Raw genomic sequence first — 18,394 nt, 5'->3', positions numbered from 1 at the left:
GTGCTGTAGAGATTAAACATCTCATTTAGTATGTGATGTGTCATCTTCTACTATTGAATTTTAAATGATTCTGTTACAGAACTAGTAAAACATTTCTTCTTGGATTGAAATATGGCATCCCTTAGCTTTATATTTATACTAGATGTTTCCAACGATCATGGGTACTATCTGGGTGATGGAATATATCCAGAGTTCGCGATAATTGTTAAAACATTCAGAGACCCGATGGATGAAAAAAGACAGTATTTTAAGAAAGTGCAAGAGTCTGCGAGAAAGGATATCGAGAGGTGTTTTGGAGTTCGCGATCATGGGTCAAGGAGGTTTGCAACATGGGCCGGGTCAAGGAGGTTTGCAACATGGGCCGGGTCAAGGAGGTTTGCAACATGGGCCGGGTCAAGGAGGTTTGCAACGTGGGCCGGGTCAAGGAGGTTTCCAACGTGGGCCGGGTCAAGAGTATCTTCTATGTGTTATGTATAAGTAGATTACACGGTTTTTAACATATTATTTGTGTTGAAATGAACGTGTCCTAAATCATAGTATTATTCTAGATCAATGGGCATTATTAACTATAAATGTTTGAATAATGTTTTTATAAACCATATCACATCATAAACTATTTAAAAGTTCTATATAATTAATCCAATAAAATAAAATAAAACGTGTTGCTTGTAGAGTGTGTCAAAGTGAAATTGTGTGTAAATTTCCTGTATCTTAGGAAGGTACACACCGTACACTTCATGACTTCAACCTTATGACTTATATGCCCTCCCACATCCGTACATCCTCAGAATAACAGTATACCTCTCTAATCAATCTATCTACTCATGTCTTCTTCCGGTAGCACTTTTGAATCACCACCACCATCCACCGCCACCGGTGTACCCAAATTCAAATCACTCCACCCACCTTCATTTGCTATCTCTTCACCCTCCTCCATGTTTAATATCTCCGGCACCGATTTCCTTGACTCCCCTCTTCTCCTCTCCTCTTCCCATGTAAGTATTATTGCTCTAAAACAACTGGGATTTTCAAGAAATTAATAAAAAAAGACATCTTACAAGTTCTGTTTTTAATTTATCACCGGTTTTTAATGGCGTGCATAATTCGGTTTGGGTTAGTTTTGTGTTAAATACAAAACTTTTAGTTTTTGAATTTATAAAATCGTTCGTTTTCAGTTTTTTTTTTGTGATTTTAGTTTTTTTGGTTTTCCATTTGAGTTTAATATTTGGGCCAAAAGAAAAATGACTTAAAAGTAATGGTTTTTAGCCTATATAATTATGTTAACTAATACCTAATTGATTATTTTACAATTAAGCTAAAATAGTACAATATTTGAATTGCATGATTAATATTTTTTTTATAAATTATTTAAAATAAATTATAAAACATGAAAATCTAAAGTTTAGGTAATTTCCCCTTATTTTTTCTCGTTTTTTTTTATAAAACTTTCATAATTTATAAATAGAATCTTATGAATAAAATCTGATTAGTATAAAGTACAATATGAAAAAAAAAGAATCGTTTCTTTTATTTTGGTTTTATTATATGCAAAACTAAAACTAGACCGTAAATTATGTTTTAATACGAACATAAAACCAAGATGTTGGTTTTTGCTTCGGTTCGAATTCTCAATTTAGCTATTTTGGTTCATGCACACTCCTATCAATTTCAATAATAAATTTATCAAAATAAAGTATCTAAATTTATTTAGTAAATTTTTGTAGAATTTACCATCTCCAACCACTGGTTCTTTCCATTTCAATGCCTTCAATTGGAACTCCAACAATCAAAATCAAGAACAGAGCATAAAAACAGAACAATACAATTTCACCGATTTCCAATTTCAATCCCAATCAGATCCTTCAACAGTAAGTTTTCCTCCAAATTTCATCATCAAGCAACGATTTTCATTCCAACAATTTTACATAATTATAAAAATTTCAGGAAATTTATGGAAATTTGGGGAAAACAGAGTACCCAATTCAGAAACAGAGCATGCAATTGAATTCTAATAATAATAAATCAATAACCAATGATGGATATAGTTGGAGAAAATATGGGCAGAAGCAAGTGAAAGCTAGTGAAAATCCTAGAAGTTATTACAAATGCACTTATCGAAATTGTTCGATGAGGAAGAAGGTGGAAACAACTTCGGATGGGGATATTGTAGAGATTGTTTATAAGGGAAATCATAGTCATCCAAAACCGCAATCAACTAAACAAACGGCTTCAAACAGTTCACTTCCAGTTAATCAGTCTTATGGTTCATCGGTTTCGATTGGACATGATGAGTTTGCTGAAGATGGAGCTCAGGCTAAAAGATTGTGAGTTCCTCTTGTTCATATTACAGTTTTGTTGGCTCAAAACTGTAATTTTTGGTTTTTTAAAGTCATTCGGTTTTGGTTTAGGTTCAGTTTTGCCGTTTAACTTGAAAATTTTCGGCCATAAAAAGGTTGGCCAAAACTAATTTAGTTAATAATTAATAGATTGCTATACATTTGAGCTAAACATTAGAACAAAAGTATGTATTAGATTATTATAAATTATTTAAAAGTCAATATAAAAGCTTGGTTCGTATTTCCAATTTCATGCACACCTCTAGTTTTAAGTTGGATAAGTGATGCTTGTGTATTTTGAGTAACTTTTTTTTTACTTTGTTGATTATAGGAAGTCTGAGGGTGAAAACGAAGGGATGTCAATGAAGAGAAGTAGGACGGTAAGAGAGTCGAGAGTTGTGATTCAGACGGTAAGCGAGATTGATATACTTGATGATGGGTATAGATGGAGAAAATATGGTCAAAAGGTTGTCAAAGGGAATCTTAATCCGAGGTGAAAAAGAATTATGTTTTTCTCCTTTTTTATTATTTTGCCATAGTGTGTCTATATATTGGATCGTATACAAACCTAACTTTATAATTATAGTACTTCATGTGAAGTTTTCTTGAATTAACCTAGACGGGGAATTCTTTCCGTTTAAGTGTTTGTATTTGTGTTTATAATTGAAGAAACACTAAGTGAACCCTGGACAGATTATAGATAATCTGGGGGTTAAGTAATGTTTCCCACGGATGAGATCTAGCTGAGAAGGCTGTTCTTCAGGAGACCTGCAAAACAAACACCGTAAGCTCGTCACTGAGAAGGGGGGGTTCCTCCTTGTGACCACCCTCCGGCGTGAGAATCAGACTAGATTGCTCTGATATAAGTGTATATTAAGAGATTGCTAGATAACTGGATAGCAGATGATCTTACCATTCCAAGATGTTGGAGTATTTATAGCCGAAGGTAGGTTTCCTAGAAGGTACAGCCGGCTGAATAGTATTCCTGTTCTACCAACAGTGGATTATGCACAGGCCATACTGGTTGGTGGATAGGTTACGGCCAACAGTAACAAAGTCGGCTGCACTATTCCACCAACTGTAGATTATGCACGTCCCACCTACTGTGGATTAAACGCAGGCCATGCTGGTTGGTGAATAGGTTACGGCCAACAGTAACACTATTCTACCAACTGTAGGCTACGCACGCCCCTCAGTAAGAGTTGGTGAGTAGGCAGCGGCTAATAGTGACAAACAGTACTAGAGGGTGCTCCTCCTCGTACTGTTGTCGGTGAGCTGTCACCCTGTGATTGGCTCATGGGTTGTTCTGGTCAGATCGTCTGTCCTATCCATACCTTGGTAGGTATAGTACAAAAGATCTTTCAGAATCATACGGACTGGCTCATTTTGGCGGGATTGTTCCCGCCTTGCTCATTCCTTCATGTGACTACTGAAGTAGCTATTGCCTTGTGCGTGTAGCCCTGCTGTCTGCGGGTAGCCTTCCCTGATGGCTTGTATCCGCAACTGCGGGAACAGGCGGGGTACTTCACCATTGGGAGGCTTTCCCTGCGTGTACAGCTTGCGTACTGCGCGTAAGATTCTATGAGCATGGTGGGTCCTGCGGGAGTAGATGGCCTTTGCGCAGACGTCCCTATTCAAGGTGAGTCTTGCGGGACCAACTGGTCTCTGCTGGGACCTACCTCTTCAAGTCCCCCCAGTCCAATGTTCTTCTCATGAATGTTTAATAAAGTGAGGTGAACTTTTGGACTTTAAGCAAGGGGTTTTGAAAAGGGTTTTTAGTTTTAAGGTTCTCCGTGGGGATTCTTCCCGCGGGTTTCCTAATGTCACTTGCAAAAATTCCCGATTTTTTTGCTTGATCTTTGGGTATGATGCGGGTAGGTATGTAACCTTCTCGCAAGTCAGGAGCGTTGAGTCTCACTTGTGTGGATTCTCCTTGAGGTTTTAGTGGTTTTGAACATAGTGATCAATTATGTTTAAACCACCAATTCCATCCTGGAGCCTCAAACAATGTAGTTCTCGACGTTCCCGCTATGCGGGGATGTTATTTCCGTTTCCGCAAGCATTGCCCAGAAGATCCTTCTTGGTTTCAATTCCCTGCGGAGCGCTAGGTATGTGAAGGGTTTTGCCTTAACACTGTACCCGCGCTCGTCTTACGGTTACTTTACTTTCAAGGTACCCCTGGCGTCAATTCCCTGCGGGTGCTAGGTATGTGAAGGGTTTTGCCTTAACACTGTACCCGCACCCGTCTTATAGTTACTTTGTTGCCGGGGTATTCTTGGCTTCAATTTCCTGCGGGTGCTAGGTATGTGAAGGGTTTTTCCTTAACACTGTACCCGCATCCGTCTTATGGTTACTTGGTTGCCAAGGTAAGGGGTATTTTCCCGCTTACTTTTGAATCTTTTTGAATTTTGAATTTTGAAATTCGAAAGGTTGGTGAGGATAAGAACAGTCCAAACATCTGAAACGTCGTGCGACGGTTTCTTCTGACTGTGTCAGGACGTGCAGGAAGTTATGGTGACGTGACAGTACATGGTCATTCCAGACGCTTTTTCAGGCGCGTGGGCGCGATTTTTCGGGCGCGTGGCCGCGAAATTTCTGGCACGCGTCCTTTTTACAGCTGTTGCCAGCTTGCTTTTTGCCACGCGTCATAGTTTCATTGCACCCTCGATTTCTCTCTCCTCCGCATTAAATTCACCGCATTAATTGCGATTAGTATATAAAGGTGGAGAGGGTCCTTTTTAATTCACACCTTCACCCTTCTCTTCTTCTTAGCGATTTCCGGCAAATACTCCCCTTTTCAGGCAAGCATTTTCCCGAAATCGCTTTCTTTCTGCAAGATGTCTTCACATGATCTCGAGTCTACCACCGATGACAGGAGTACTGCTGGTGAGTGCCAGTGTGCTCTGCCCGGCGATCAGTACCGGTATGTTGTTAGGAAGTTCATGCTCGATCCTTTCGAGCCTGAGTTTCCTGAACCCCATCAGACCGTGTACGATGCCCCCAGAGGCAAGATCGGGGTTTATGCAGCATTCTTTGTCTATGGGAATCTTAGGTTCCCATTGACAAAGTTTGTTTACCGTGTCCTTGAGAGGCACGGTGTTCATCTGACCGAGTTGCACCCCATGGCGATCGCCAAGATTCGCCATTTCGAGTGGGTGTGCCGGATTCTGGGCATTGAGCCCTATGTGGACCGCCTGATGACCTTCTATACTTGGAGGTGCATCCAGGGGTGGTACACCCTGACAACCCGGATCAAGGGTTTGAAGATTTGCGCGACCGAGCGCAGTCTCCGATCGTGGAAGCGGGAGTTCTTCTACATTTCTGCCCGCGCCATCCCCATTGCCATGAAGTTTAAAAATGGCCAAGCAATTCCGAGCCACCACGCCACCAACTACCAGGAGGCGGAATGGTTTGCAAAGATATCCCGGGTCCAATCTCCGGTTTACCGGTTTGCGGAGTCCGGGATGGTGATGCTGGGGATGAGCCGGGTATGGAAGGAGGCGTCTCAGGTTCCCATCCTTCTCGAATACGGTTTGAACTCTACTCCTTATGGTATGTCTTGTCTTTCTTGCTGATATGAGTTTGTCTTCTAACTGTTTCTTTTCTTTCAGAGGGGAACAATTTGGAGTCGCTCCTGTACCCGCGGGAAGCTGACGATCCTGTGCGGGTGGGTACTCGTGCTCTTGACGAGAACGAGTTGCCCATCCTGGAGCAAACAGCGGATCGGTTTGTGGAGGTCTATCCGCTGGGCCACGAGATCCTGAGCCACCGGCGGCCAGGTAAGGCGTTATTCTCTCCTCCACCCCTCAGTGCTGTACCCGCTGCTGGAATTCCTTACATCCTGTCTTCTTCTGAGGAATCCGCAGATGGTCCTCCGTTAGTGCGGAAGAAGAGGGCTGCCGGCGGGAAAGGGAAGGAGAAGGCGGCCTCCACAGCCGATCCAGTGCTCCTATCTGACACTGAGTCAGATAGTGAAGAGGTGGCGGGGAACCCCGGTGGTGAGAAGACCACTGTTCCGGAGGCTACGACTGTTACCTCCGGAGAACCAATGACGACGACGGTGACCGGCATCAAGAGACCGGCTCTATCGGGTTCGTCCCCGCCCGTCCGTACGTTCAAGCTCAAGAAAACCCGTAAGTACAACTCTCTTAGCTTTTATCTTCGTAGTTTAATCTTCAAGTCTTTTTAACACTTTTCTTCTTTACGCAGGTGTGGATGTTGGCGCATTCCAGGGTGAGGGGCCGAGTACTACCTCTCCGCCAATGACGGTAGGCTTGGTCAGCCTACCTGAGGCGTCGACCCAAGCGCCTGCGCCTGCTTCCGCTGGTTCAGTTGCTCATTCTGAGCCGACTGTTCCAGCCGAGATGACGTCACCGCCGGCTGTGAGTGCGATTTTTACAGCATCCTTCACAGAGCCGGCGGTTACTTTTGCCGCGGATTCTGCGGCAGCGACCGCGGCGGCGACCACGGCGGCTGCTACCATGCCCCCGGCAACGACGGCCGGTCCCTCAGGTACGCGTGGGGCTTCTCGCATCTTTCCGCCACCTTCCCATCTGCCTGACCTCTTGGATGGATTTCCATTAGGTTCAGGTGATGGGTTCGGCGGCTATCGGCCTGTAATTGACCCTACAGGTGCGTAGGGTTCCTTTGGCCCTTTTTCACTTATATATTTTATCATCTTTTCCTAACTGCTTTTTGTTTTCTGCAGTTTCGGATTCCAATGAAGTGTATGTTCCGCGATGGAACATACGCCGAGGAACAACCCTTCGTACCCCTGTGGAGTGCGTGGAATGGGCTCGCCACGCTGCTCCCCATGGTGCGTTGGGGGAAGCCATGGCTAGCTACCAGGAGGGTAGGCTAACCAACGAGCTTCGAGTTCTCCAAGCCCGGATGCAGCCGCGCGTCGAGCTGCTTTGTCGTGAAAACGACAAGTTGAAAGCAGCTCGCGCCAAGGAAGTATCCCAAGCGCGGGCTCTTCGGGAGGAGAACCAAAAGCTGTCCGCAGCTGCTGCGGAGAAGGAGAAGGCTTTCAAGGCCCTCGAGGTTGAGGTTCAAGCGCGACTCGAGGCCCGCTCCAAGGCTGCCCAAGCTGTTAACGAACAGCTTCGGCTGGCTAAGGAGACTGCGAGGAACGCAACCGAGAGGGCCACCAAGGCTGAAGCCGTTGCTGAGCCTTTGCGTGTGGAGAATGAGGAGCTCAAGGCCAAATTAGAGGCTCTCCAACGTGCTCATGATGCCTTGGCGATGGAAGATGCCAAGAAGCTCCAGGAGATCTTGGACCAGAGGGGCGTGCTTGACCATACCGAGCGGAAGCTTAAGGGCGTCGAAGAGGCTGCCGCAAAGGAAGTTCTACTTGCCAATCTTAACAAAAGCGAAGCCGAACGCGCCTGCACCCAAGCTCAAGCCGCCCTTCAAGAAGCTCTGGTTGCCAAGGAATGGCTTCTTCGAGAAGCGTTGTCTCAGGTAAGTCTATCTTCATGTCTTCACGCTTTTCTTTGTAGATAGGGTGCTGACACTTGTATATTTTCTTATGTAGGTTGTGCATCGGGTCTTCTCAGAGACATCCTACGACGATGCAATGAGCGCAGCCCTCAACGCTTCTCACGAGGATGGGGAACGGGTCGGCTTCCTGCTTGGTCTAGGGTTTGTTGAGAAAGGCGTCCCGCCATCCAACTTCCCTTTGTATAATGTAGATACCGAAGCCATATATGACCAAGCAGTAAATCAATACGCCGCCTTCCCGCATCCGGTGGTGGAGAAGGTGAATGAAATTGCTGCTGCTGATGACGGGCTACCTATCCTTAAGGCTTACCTTGAACAGCCACGCTCTACTGACGGCGCTGGTCCAAGTGGAAGTGGCCCTGAAGCCTGATCCTGAAGATCCCTTCCCGCTACTAGGATAGATTTAGTTTGTATAGATTTACTTTCTTGTAGGCGGGTAGTTACCCGGCCATTCTTGTAACGAATATTTATGAAATGTAAATCTTTGCGCGGCTAAGACCGCTTGATTCATTGGATTCCTTGCTTTATAAACGTTATATGACTTACATACTTAAGTTTAAATTAGCAATTTTCCAAGTGTTTAGAATAAGTTAACCTTTGAACGTGGTAGATAGGTGTGAAGTTTTGCTTCCTCTTCCGTGATTGTGCGGGTAGGACCGTCACTTGCACGTAGTAGGATGGCTAAACTTTACCATCTGACCTGCGTGTAGGTTTACCTTATTTGAGGATAAGTTAACCTTTGAACGTGGTAGATAATAGGTGTGAAGTTTTGCTTCCTCTTTCGTGATTGTGCGGGTATGACCGTCACTTGCACTTAGTAGGATGGCTAAACTTTACCCATATCTGACCTGCGTGTAGGTTTTCCTCATCTTTTTTATTTTTTATTTTTTTTTTATTTTTTTTTTAGGATAACCTTTGAACGTGGTAGATGATAGGTTGAAGTTTTGCTTCCTTGTTCGTGATTGTGCGGGTAAGACCGTCACTTGCACTTACAAGGATGGCTAAACTTTACTTACATCATACCTGCGTGTAGGTTTCCCTTATTAACGTTGTGTTTACGCGGGTTTTTTCCGCCTTCCACACGTAACGACTTACTTCTTCCCGTTTATGCGGTGAATACCGGTATCAGTGGGAAGTTCATAAGTATAAAGGTAAACACATTATGAAAGGAGAATCATTTCCATTAGAAGTGGCTCTAGGCCTTTTCTTTACAAGTTTTGGAATTGATCTACATATAACATTTGCGTAATTGAGCTCCATTCCATGTTCTTGGGATGGGAGTGCCATCGAGCCTTTCGAGCCGGTATGCGCCCTTTCCCAGGACTTCTTTGATAATGTATGGCCCTTCCCAAACCGGGGCCAGCTTTCCCGGGCGCTCTTGGTTTGAAGCCTCGTTGTTACGCAGTATGTAGTCTCCTATCTTGAAGTTGCAGAGTTTTACCCGCGTGTTGTAGTACTTTTGCATTTGTCGTTTGTAGTTCTCTTCACGCACTGCGGCTAAGTCTCTGCGTTCCTCGGTTAGCATAAGATCCAACCGTCTTTCCGCATCATTGTCTTCTGGCTGAATCAAGACCCTTGGCGAGGGTAGACCAATTTCGACCGGGACCATGGCTTCAGTGCCATAAGTGAGGCTGAACGGGGTTTCTCCCGTACTGGCCTTCTTCAGCGTTCTGTTTGCCCAAAGGACGTGCGGAAGCTCGTCCACCCAGCCGGATCTGTGTTCCGATAGCCTCTTCTTGATGCCTTCGACGATGCTCTTATTTGCTCTTTCCACCTCACCATTACCTTGCGGGTGTGCCACTGAGGTAAAGGTGTGGGTGATTTGAAGTTCTTTTAGCCACTGTTGTAGCTTCTTGTCAGCAAAGTTGGTGCCGTTATCGCTCACCAAATTCTGTGGAAGTCCAAAACGACAAATAATAAATTCCCAAATAAATTTTTTGATATGTTTCGCAGTTGTTTGGGCTAAAGGTTTTGCTTCTATCCACTTGGTGAAGTAGTCGATGGCTACCACTAGGAACTGAACATTTCCTGCTGCTGTAGGAAATGGGCCTGTCACATCGATGGCCCACTTCTGAAATGGCCATGAAGAAGTGACTGGAACAAGTTCATTCTTCGGGCGGTGCGTGTTGGGTGCGTAAAGCTGGCAAGACCTGCATTTTCTGATGTATGCCAGTGCATCCGTATGCATCCCCGGCCAAAAGTATCCCGCGTTGTTTAGCTTGGCTACAACAGCGCGAGGACCTGCGTGTACTCCACAGATGCCTTCGTGTACTTCCCTTAGGAGGTAGTCAGCATCTTGGTTGTCCACGCATCTCAAGAGTGGGCCAAGAAAGTTACGTCTGTAAAGGATGTCGTTGACGAGCTGATAATTCAGTGCTTTACAGCGTAGTTTTCTTGCCTGTGTTTTTGACTCTGGTAGTGTTCCTGCTGCAAGGTAATTTATTATTGGTGTCATCCACGTTTCTGTACCGGTTTGGATGACACAAATTTCCTTGTGCGGGACTGATGGTGCTTCGAGGAGTTCAATGCGGATGTCCTTTCCCAAGTGGGTGAAGGCTAGTGATGCAAGCTTGCTTAACGCATCCGCAGATTTGTTTTCGCTGCGCTTGACGTGTATGACTTTACAATCACTAAAATCACGCATAAGGGTTTTTGCCTGGGCGAGGTACAGGGCCATTGTGTCGTTCACAGCCGTGTACGTCCCATTTATTTGGTTGGCCACCAGCATGGAATCCACGTGGGCTTCCAAGTTTTTCACTCCCATCTTACGCGCAATTCTCAAACCGGCCAAGAATGCTTCATATTCGGCTTCGTTATTCGTACTTGGAAAATCCAACCGAATAGCGTAAGTATATTCTTGGCCTGCTGGGTTGGTTAATTTTAACCCTGCGCCTGAACCCTCGTTACTGGCTGCTCCATCAGTGTAGAGTCGCCAGACATCATTGATGTCCTGTTCTGGGGAGGGTTGAGCCTCCTCCTGGCACTCTTTCTCCCGCGAAGCGGGGACTTCTGCAATAAAATCGGCCAGGACCTGGCCCTTTATGGCTGGTCTTGGCTTGTACTTAATTGCATATTCTCCCAATTCAATTGCCCATTTGGCTAGACGTCCCGATAATTCGGGTTTGCCTAGAACGTTTGAGAGTTTGAAGTTGGTGAGAATGGTGATTGGGTGGCCCTGGAAATATCGTCTTAACCTGCGTGAAGCGTGTATGAGTGCTAAGACCAATTTTTCGAGGGTAGAGTACCGGGTTTCTACGTCTGTTAGTACACGGCTAACATAATAGATTGGCATCTGGATGCCTTTTCGTTCTATTAGCAGGACTGCCCCGGTTGCTCTATCTGTTGCGGAAAGGTATAGGATTAACTCCTCTCCCGCTTGTGGTGCTGTAAGTGTTGGGAGTTCGATCAGGCGTGACCGAATATCCTGAAAAGCTGCTTCCGCTTCTGGTGTCCAGCGGAAGTGCGTTTTCTTTAAGCAGTTTCTCAATGTTGACACGAAAGGAAACGACTTATCCGCATGGTTTGCCAAAAAGCGATTAAGTGCGACTAGTCGTCCATTCAGTGTCTGAGCCTGTTTGATGGTGGTAGGTGATTCCATTTTAATAATGGCTTCGACCTTTTCAGGGTTCGCTCTGAAGCCATCTTTAGTAACAATGACTCCCAAGAACTTCCCTTCTTCCATCCCAAATGAACACTTGCTCGGGTTGAGCTTCATGTTTATCTTTCTGAGCGTGTTGAAAGTTTCTTCAATGTCTTTCAACATCGCTTCTGGCTCGGGGCTTTTGATGACCAAATCATCCATATAGACTTCCAAGTTTCTCCCGATTTGGGCATGAAACTCTTTGTCCATCAGTCGTTGGTACCTGGACCCTGCATTCTTAAGTCCGAATGGCATCATTTTATAACAAAATGTACCATCGGGCGTCCGAAATGCGGTTTTGTCCTGATCATCTACGGCCATGTGGATTTGATGGTACCCCTTATACGCATCCAAGAAGCATTTAAGGCGAAATGGTACCAACGAATCAACCTTAAGATCAATTTCTGGTAACGGATAACAATCTTTGGGGCATGCTTTGTTCAAATCTTTGAAATATATGCACATGCGCCATTGTTTGTCATTCTTCGGTACCATTACGGGATTTGCAACCCATGTTTGATATCTGCTAACGCGTACGATGCCTGCGTCAAGGAGTTCCTTGACTTGGGTTCTACACGCGTTAGTTTGTTCAGGCCCCATTACTCTGCGCTTTTGTACGACTGGCGTAACAGCCGGATCGCACTTGAGCTTATGCTCCGCCTTACTTCGGGGTACACCAGTCATGTCAGCTGGTGCCCACGCAAAGATGTCAGCGTTTTTCTGCAGTAAGCGTTTGAGTAGGGTGCGGGTGGGATCAACGATTGTTGGTCCAATGGTAACGGCCTGGTCGGGGTATTTGCCATTGAAGGCCCATTTTTCCGGTTCGGTGATGGTTGGTTTAGCCTTTTTCGGTTTGGGTTTAGATGAGACAGATGCGATGCATACCTGGGGAATTCCAGTGATCATCGCTACACCCTCAGCTGTTGGCCATCCCATCATGCCGTGGACTGAAGATACCACGGCGTTGAATCTTGCCATCCCGTCTCTTCCGAATAGGATGTCGTACGTGTGGTGTGGCTTTTTCATCACGACAAAATCCACGTCTTCTGTGCGTGAATGATTCCCATCAGTAAGAGTAACGGGGAAAGATAGGATACCCATGGGGGTTTCTGTACTGCCGTCAAACCCTTCCATTGAAGCGTAGACCGTTTCCAAGCGTTCTTTGTCTTCATCATCCAGCTTATCAAAGAACTGCCTGTACATCACTGTCGACGAAGCGCCGTTGTCAGCAAGAGTGCGGGAAGTGATGTAATGCCCCAGCTGGCTTCTGATGACGATGGGGCCTTCTTTGCTGGGGCCTCCTGGCACTCGCGGGAAGCGCACCTCAGCTTCCTTCCACGCGCATGGTTCTGTCACTCGTCTTTTTCTTCCTCTGACCTTGCCATGAACCATGTTGATGCTGATGTCGACGGGCTTTCGTCCGTTACCTCTGTACCGGTTGTCATTCCTTCCTCCCTTCCTGATTGATGCCACGAGATGTGCAAGTCTTCCATCCTTGACAAATGTCTCAATAATATCCTTCAAGGATGTGCACTCTTCAGTACCATGACCCTTTGTCCCGTGGAAATCACAGGATTTGCTTTGATCCGCATTAGGTTTCTGCCGGATCAATGGGGCTTTTGGCCATGGCAATTTTTCCGTGGCAAATATCTCCGTGACGCTCTTCGTGAGTGGCGTCCACCGGTGTTTTCGGTTTGAAGGGTGTGTGTTGTCCCTTCCGCCAACAAGAGGGCGAGAGCTGGATGAGGTGTCAAAGTTTACCCTTGACTGCCAAATACCTAGCCTCCTCTTTTTGTTCTGCCGGGCGATCCGGACATTGTTTTCTCTTGTCCTCTGCGTGTAGAGGTGTGTACTCTGGGGAAGATCCCTTCCCAGTTGCTTTTCCGTCTCGGCAAAGCGCTTTGCCGCCGTCATGATGGCATCCCATGTTGATGGCATGCCATCCTTACCCGTCAATGTGCGGATAAGTTCTGGGTATTCGGCGCCTTGGATGAAGGCGGCGCGAACCAGGTCCTCACTTATGTTGCCGAGACTTAGCTTTTTGGAGTTGAAGCGAGTGATGAAGTCTAGTAAAGATTCATCCTCCTCTCTCACGCAGTTGAGGATCGTCCACTTCTCTTCAGTGTACTTCCTCTGTTGGCTGAAGTGCTGGCTGAACTTGTTCTGAAAGTCCGCCCAGTCATATATGTGGTGGATCGGTAAACGATCGAACCATGCCCTGGCCGCTCCGACCAGAGTCATCTGGAACATGTAGCACCACGTGGGTTCCGTCCAGTTGCTGACGGTAGCCCCCGCAATGAACCTGTTCAAATGGTCGTCTGGGTCGGATAGACCATCATAAGTGCCAATGTTGGACATTTGTTTGGCACTTCTCGGGGCGATTGCTTCCGCAATGTCCCTTGCGAATTTTGACTTTCCTGCATTTGTAGCAGTTGGTCTAAAGGTTTTGGAGAAGTCACGCGGGTTTCTCTCCGCGATTGGTTTAAAAGCTTCCCCAAAATTCCTTTTTGGTTGGACGTCCGTTTCCTTACGCTTCCCTTTCGCCTTATGGCGAGGGTTTGCGTCGGTATCGGACTCCAACTCGTCGTCTGAGTACTCGCAGTCACTGCTCATATTGAGGTGTTGGCGAGTACTGGCGAATTCGTCAGCCTGTTGAACTGAACGCAAGCGTTCATCCAATTCGGCTTGGAATTCTCTTTGCCGTGCTTCGGCCCACGCCTTCACTTGATCTAGTGTTTGGCGAGGGACCTTCGTTCGTTTTTCCAGCTGGGTATCGGTGAACCCCAGTGGAATATTTACTGCACTTGCCCCGGCTTGGGTAGTCGGGGTAGTGTTCGTAAGGATTGTATAACCGCCGGTGTTCCCCCCAGTTGCTGGGGTTGTTACCGGGGTTTCTTGGTCGGTTACTAGCCTTTGGACCGGAGTAACGTTAACCATTTCTTCAGAAATTGTGAAAAAACTAAAATAGTTCTAGCTTTTATGCACGGATGGCGCCAATGAAGAAACACTAAGTGAACCCTGGACAGATTATAGATAATCTGGGGGTTAAGTAATGTTTCCCACGGATGAGATCTAGCTGAGAAGGCTGTTCTTCAGGAGACCTGCAAAACAAACACCGTAAGCTCGTCACTGAGAAGGGGGGGGGGGGTTCCTCCTTGTGACCACCCTCCGGCGTGAGAATCAGACTAGATTGCTCTGAATATAAGTGTATATTAAGAGATTGCTAGATAACTGGATAGCAGATGATCTTACCATTCCAAGATGTTGGAGTATTTATAGCCGAAGGTAGGTTTCCTAGAAGGTACAGCCGGCTGAATAGTATTCCTGTTCTACCAACAGTGGATTATGCACAGGCCATACTGGTTGGTGGATAGGTTACGGCCAACAGTAACAAAGTCGGCTGCACTATTCCACCAACTGTAGATTATGCACGTCCCACCTACTGTGGATTAAACGCAGGCCATGCTGGTTGGTGAATAGGTTACGGCCAACAGTAACACTATTCTACCAACTGTAGGCTACGCACGCCCCTCAGTAAGAGTTGGTGAGTAGGCAGCGGCTAATAGTGACAAACAGTACTAGAGGGTGCTCCTCCTCGTACTGTTGCGGTGAGCTGTCACCCTGTGATTGGCTCATGGGTTGTTCTGGTCAGATCGTCTGTCCTATCCATACCTTGGTAGGTATAGTACAAAAGATCTTTCAGAATCATACGGACTGGCTCATTTTGGCGGGATTGTTCCCGCCTTGCTTATTCCTTCATGTGACTACTGAAGTAGCTATTGCCTTGTGCGTGTAGCCCTGCTGTCTGCGGGTAGCCTTCCCTGATGGCTTGTATCCGCAACTGCGGGAACAGGCGGGGTACTTCACCATTGGGAGGCTTTCCCTGCGTGTACAGCTTGCGTACTGCGCGTAAGATTCTATGAGCATGGTGGGTCCTGCGGGAGTAGATGGCCTTTGCGCAGACGTCCCTATTCAAGGTGAGTCTTGCGGGACCAACTGGTCTCTGCTGGGACCTACCTCTTCAATAATCATATGCAATTTTATTAAAATATAAAAAGTTGACCTCACTGTGTGATTCTTGTAGGAGCTACTACAAGTGCACCACCCCTGGTTGTTCAATGAGGAAACATGTGGAGCGAGCATCCCATGACACAAGATCAGTACTAACAACCTATGAAGGAAAGCACAACCATGTTGTGCCTGTGGCTCGTTGTGCTCGGTCATCACAAGCCACCAACTCATGCAACAACATAAACATCGTGAGAATAAATTCATCAGACTCGTCTTCTCAACATCCTAACAACTCTATGGTCAATATAGCTCGTGGCTCCAATTTGTCAACATTAGATACAAAGTTCACACTAGATATGTTGCAAAGCGAAGGAGGTTTTGGGTTAACCGGATTTGAGAACCCAGTACGATCTACTTACAAGAATCAAAAACCAAATAACATGTTTTATATAGCTAAAGATGAACCAAATGATGATAGCTTTTTGGAATCCTTGCTATACTGAGATGGATTTCTTTGAATGGGCCTGACTTGTTCAAATTCATATATATGGGGGATCTCTTTTAAAAATATTTATTAGTAGGATTCTTTTCATTTTTTGTTTATTGTATTGTATTAATCTTTTTATTAGTCTTGTAAATTTATTTTCCCTGAAGTCATATATTAAAATACTAGACTATTCACATAATCACATACTCATTTGATTAAAAAAAAGAATAATAGAAAATTACATAATTTACTATTATGAGGGTTTTATCAAATTAATCTAACTATAAAAGTTATAATTCTAATTAGTTTATAATTGAAGGGGTAAATTAAACGTACCCCCTCCTTACTAAGACCACCCGTAGTGGTGGCTTTGGCCCTAGCGTTGTGAAGAAAAACGCGGGGGGTACACCGCCCCCCCTGCGTTATGTTGATTTCCATTTTGTGTGCGTTGTATATAAAACGCTGAGGAATGGCACGTAAATCAAAATTTGACCGTTTTTTTTAAACCATTTGATCGTTGGATAATTAAAAAAAAATATTTCCTATATATTAAACCATTTCATTCCCAATCAAACCTCATCAAATTTATAAAAATTCTCTTTCAACTCTATAAAAATTCCTTTACACCAAATTCACTATATATGGATCCTCCATCTATATATAAACAGTTTTTCGGACCCGACCAACAAGCCGAGGACGTGGAGGAGGAACAGGCGGTTACGAGTGCGATTATGCTCGCGACACAGTGTATGAGTTCCGTTACGGGTGCAATTAGCTCTCCACCCCCCGTTTCAACAAGAGCATATATCGAACGAGATCGTGCCGAAGCCAACAACCGGTTGATGGCGGATTACTTCTGCGACACGCCGAGATACAAGAACCCGAAGACCTTTAGGCGCCGTTTTCGGATGTCTAAAAATTTATTTATGCGCATCACCAATGATTTGGAGCGTGAGTTTGATTACTTTAAGCAAAAGCCTGACGCTCGAGGGACGCTAGGATTCACGGCTATTCAGAAGGTTACGTCAGCCGTGCGCGTGCTCGCCTACGGAAACACGACCGACATCAACGACGATTATTTAAAGATGGCCGAAAAAACAACCCGGGACACCTTAGAGTATTTTTGTTACAGTACATTTTGTTTTTTTTTAAATAGTTTATCACTTGTTTACTGTGATCATTTATTTTATAAAAATTTTGTAAAATATAGGAATATTTAAACTATATAGACCACATTATCTGAGAGAGCCCAACGTTAACGATCTACGTCTTTACGAGGCACATACAAGGGTGCATGGTTTCCCCAGCATGATAGGAAGTGTAGATTGCATGCATTGGGAATGTGCTAATTGTCCAACTGCATGGCGAGGTCAATTCACACGAGGTGACCAAAAGGGACCAACGGTCAGCCTTCAATCGATCGCTTCATACGACCTTTGGATTTGGTCGGCATTCTTTGGTGTTCCCGGTTCCAACAATGACATAACCGTCTTAGAGCAGTCTCCTGTGATGGAGAGTTACATATCTAGGACCGTTCCTGTCGCTTCGTTTTGGGCTAACGATAACTTCTACGATCATGGGTACTATCTGGGTGATGGAATATATCCAGAGTTCGCGATAATTGTTAAAACATTCAGAGACCCGATGGATGAAAAAAGACAGTATTTTAAGAAAGTGCAAGAGTCTGCGAGAAAGGATATCGAGAGGTGTTTTGGTGTTTTTCAACAACGATGACATTATGTTAAAAATCCTTGTCGTCTGTGGTCTTTAGAAAGAATGAGATGTGCTATGTATGCGTGTATCATGATGCATAACATGATCATCGAGGACGAGGGAAAAGCAATATGTCCAACTTTCATACCGGACCCGGATCCACCACGGACTCCGGCAAGTATGGAGCAACGACTCAAAAACTCGGATTCCGTGCGGTCAAGAGATACATAACGCACCAAAGGAGGATTTGGTCCAACATCTTTGGATGTATCGGCCCCTGCCTGGTGAAAACGATGATCAAAACGAGGGTAACAATGAAGACGATGTGTAACATCCTAAAATTTTAATGATGAATAAAGGAAGTTATGTTTAGTGATTTCGCGTAATTGATTAATGTCGGGGAAGGAGCGGGTCTTGGACGTGGATTAATTGAGATGGGTTAAATAAGAATGGGATTTCAGGGATATAAATACCCCCAAAATCCCAAAAATATCTTCATTTACATCTATTTCTTCACACACTCAAAACACACACATTCTAACCGATCAAGATTCGAAGCCGAGACCCGAGATTTTGTTGATAGATCTGAGTTGGTAAGGTAAGAACAAATCCAACAAAGCTAATATTACTGAAAATGGTTAGGATTGGATGGGTTAACCGGACCCGAAACCCAAACTGCCCAAATCGGACCCCTAAAACATCGAT

General features: G+C 45.2%; 1 protein-coding gene across 1 annotated transcript; it reads left to right on the top strand.

Annotated features, from left to right (window-relative positions):
* Nucleotides 1-795: 795 nt before the first annotated feature.
* On the top strand, nucleotides 796-15,992 carry LOC143584135 (putative WRKY transcription factor 26). Its single transcript, XM_077066250.1, has 6 exons — nucleotides 796-995; nucleotides 1,725-1,868; nucleotides 1,945-2,324; nucleotides 2,668-2,829; nucleotides 15,563-15,690; nucleotides 15,757-15,992. Exons 1-6 carry the CDS (start codon nucleotides 825-827, stop codon nucleotides 15,990-15,992), a joined length of 1,221 nt encoding a protein of 406 aa, XP_076922365.1. The 5' UTR covers nucleotides 796-824.
* The last annotated feature ends 2,402 nt before the right edge of the window (nucleotides 15,993-18,394 follow it).

The sequence above is a fragment of the Bidens hawaiensis genome, unplaced genomic scaffold, assembly GCF_021521415.1.
Source record: "Bidens hawaiensis isolate Kalapana, Puna unplaced genomic scaffold, B.hawaiensis_p1.1 tig00032814_1, whole genome shotgun sequence".
NCBI lineage: Eukaryota > Viridiplantae > Streptophyta > Magnoliopsida > Asterales > Asteraceae > Bidens > Bidens hawaiensis.
Note: the sequence above shows the minus strand (reverse complement) of the source record. Positions and strands in the feature narration are given on the sequence as shown.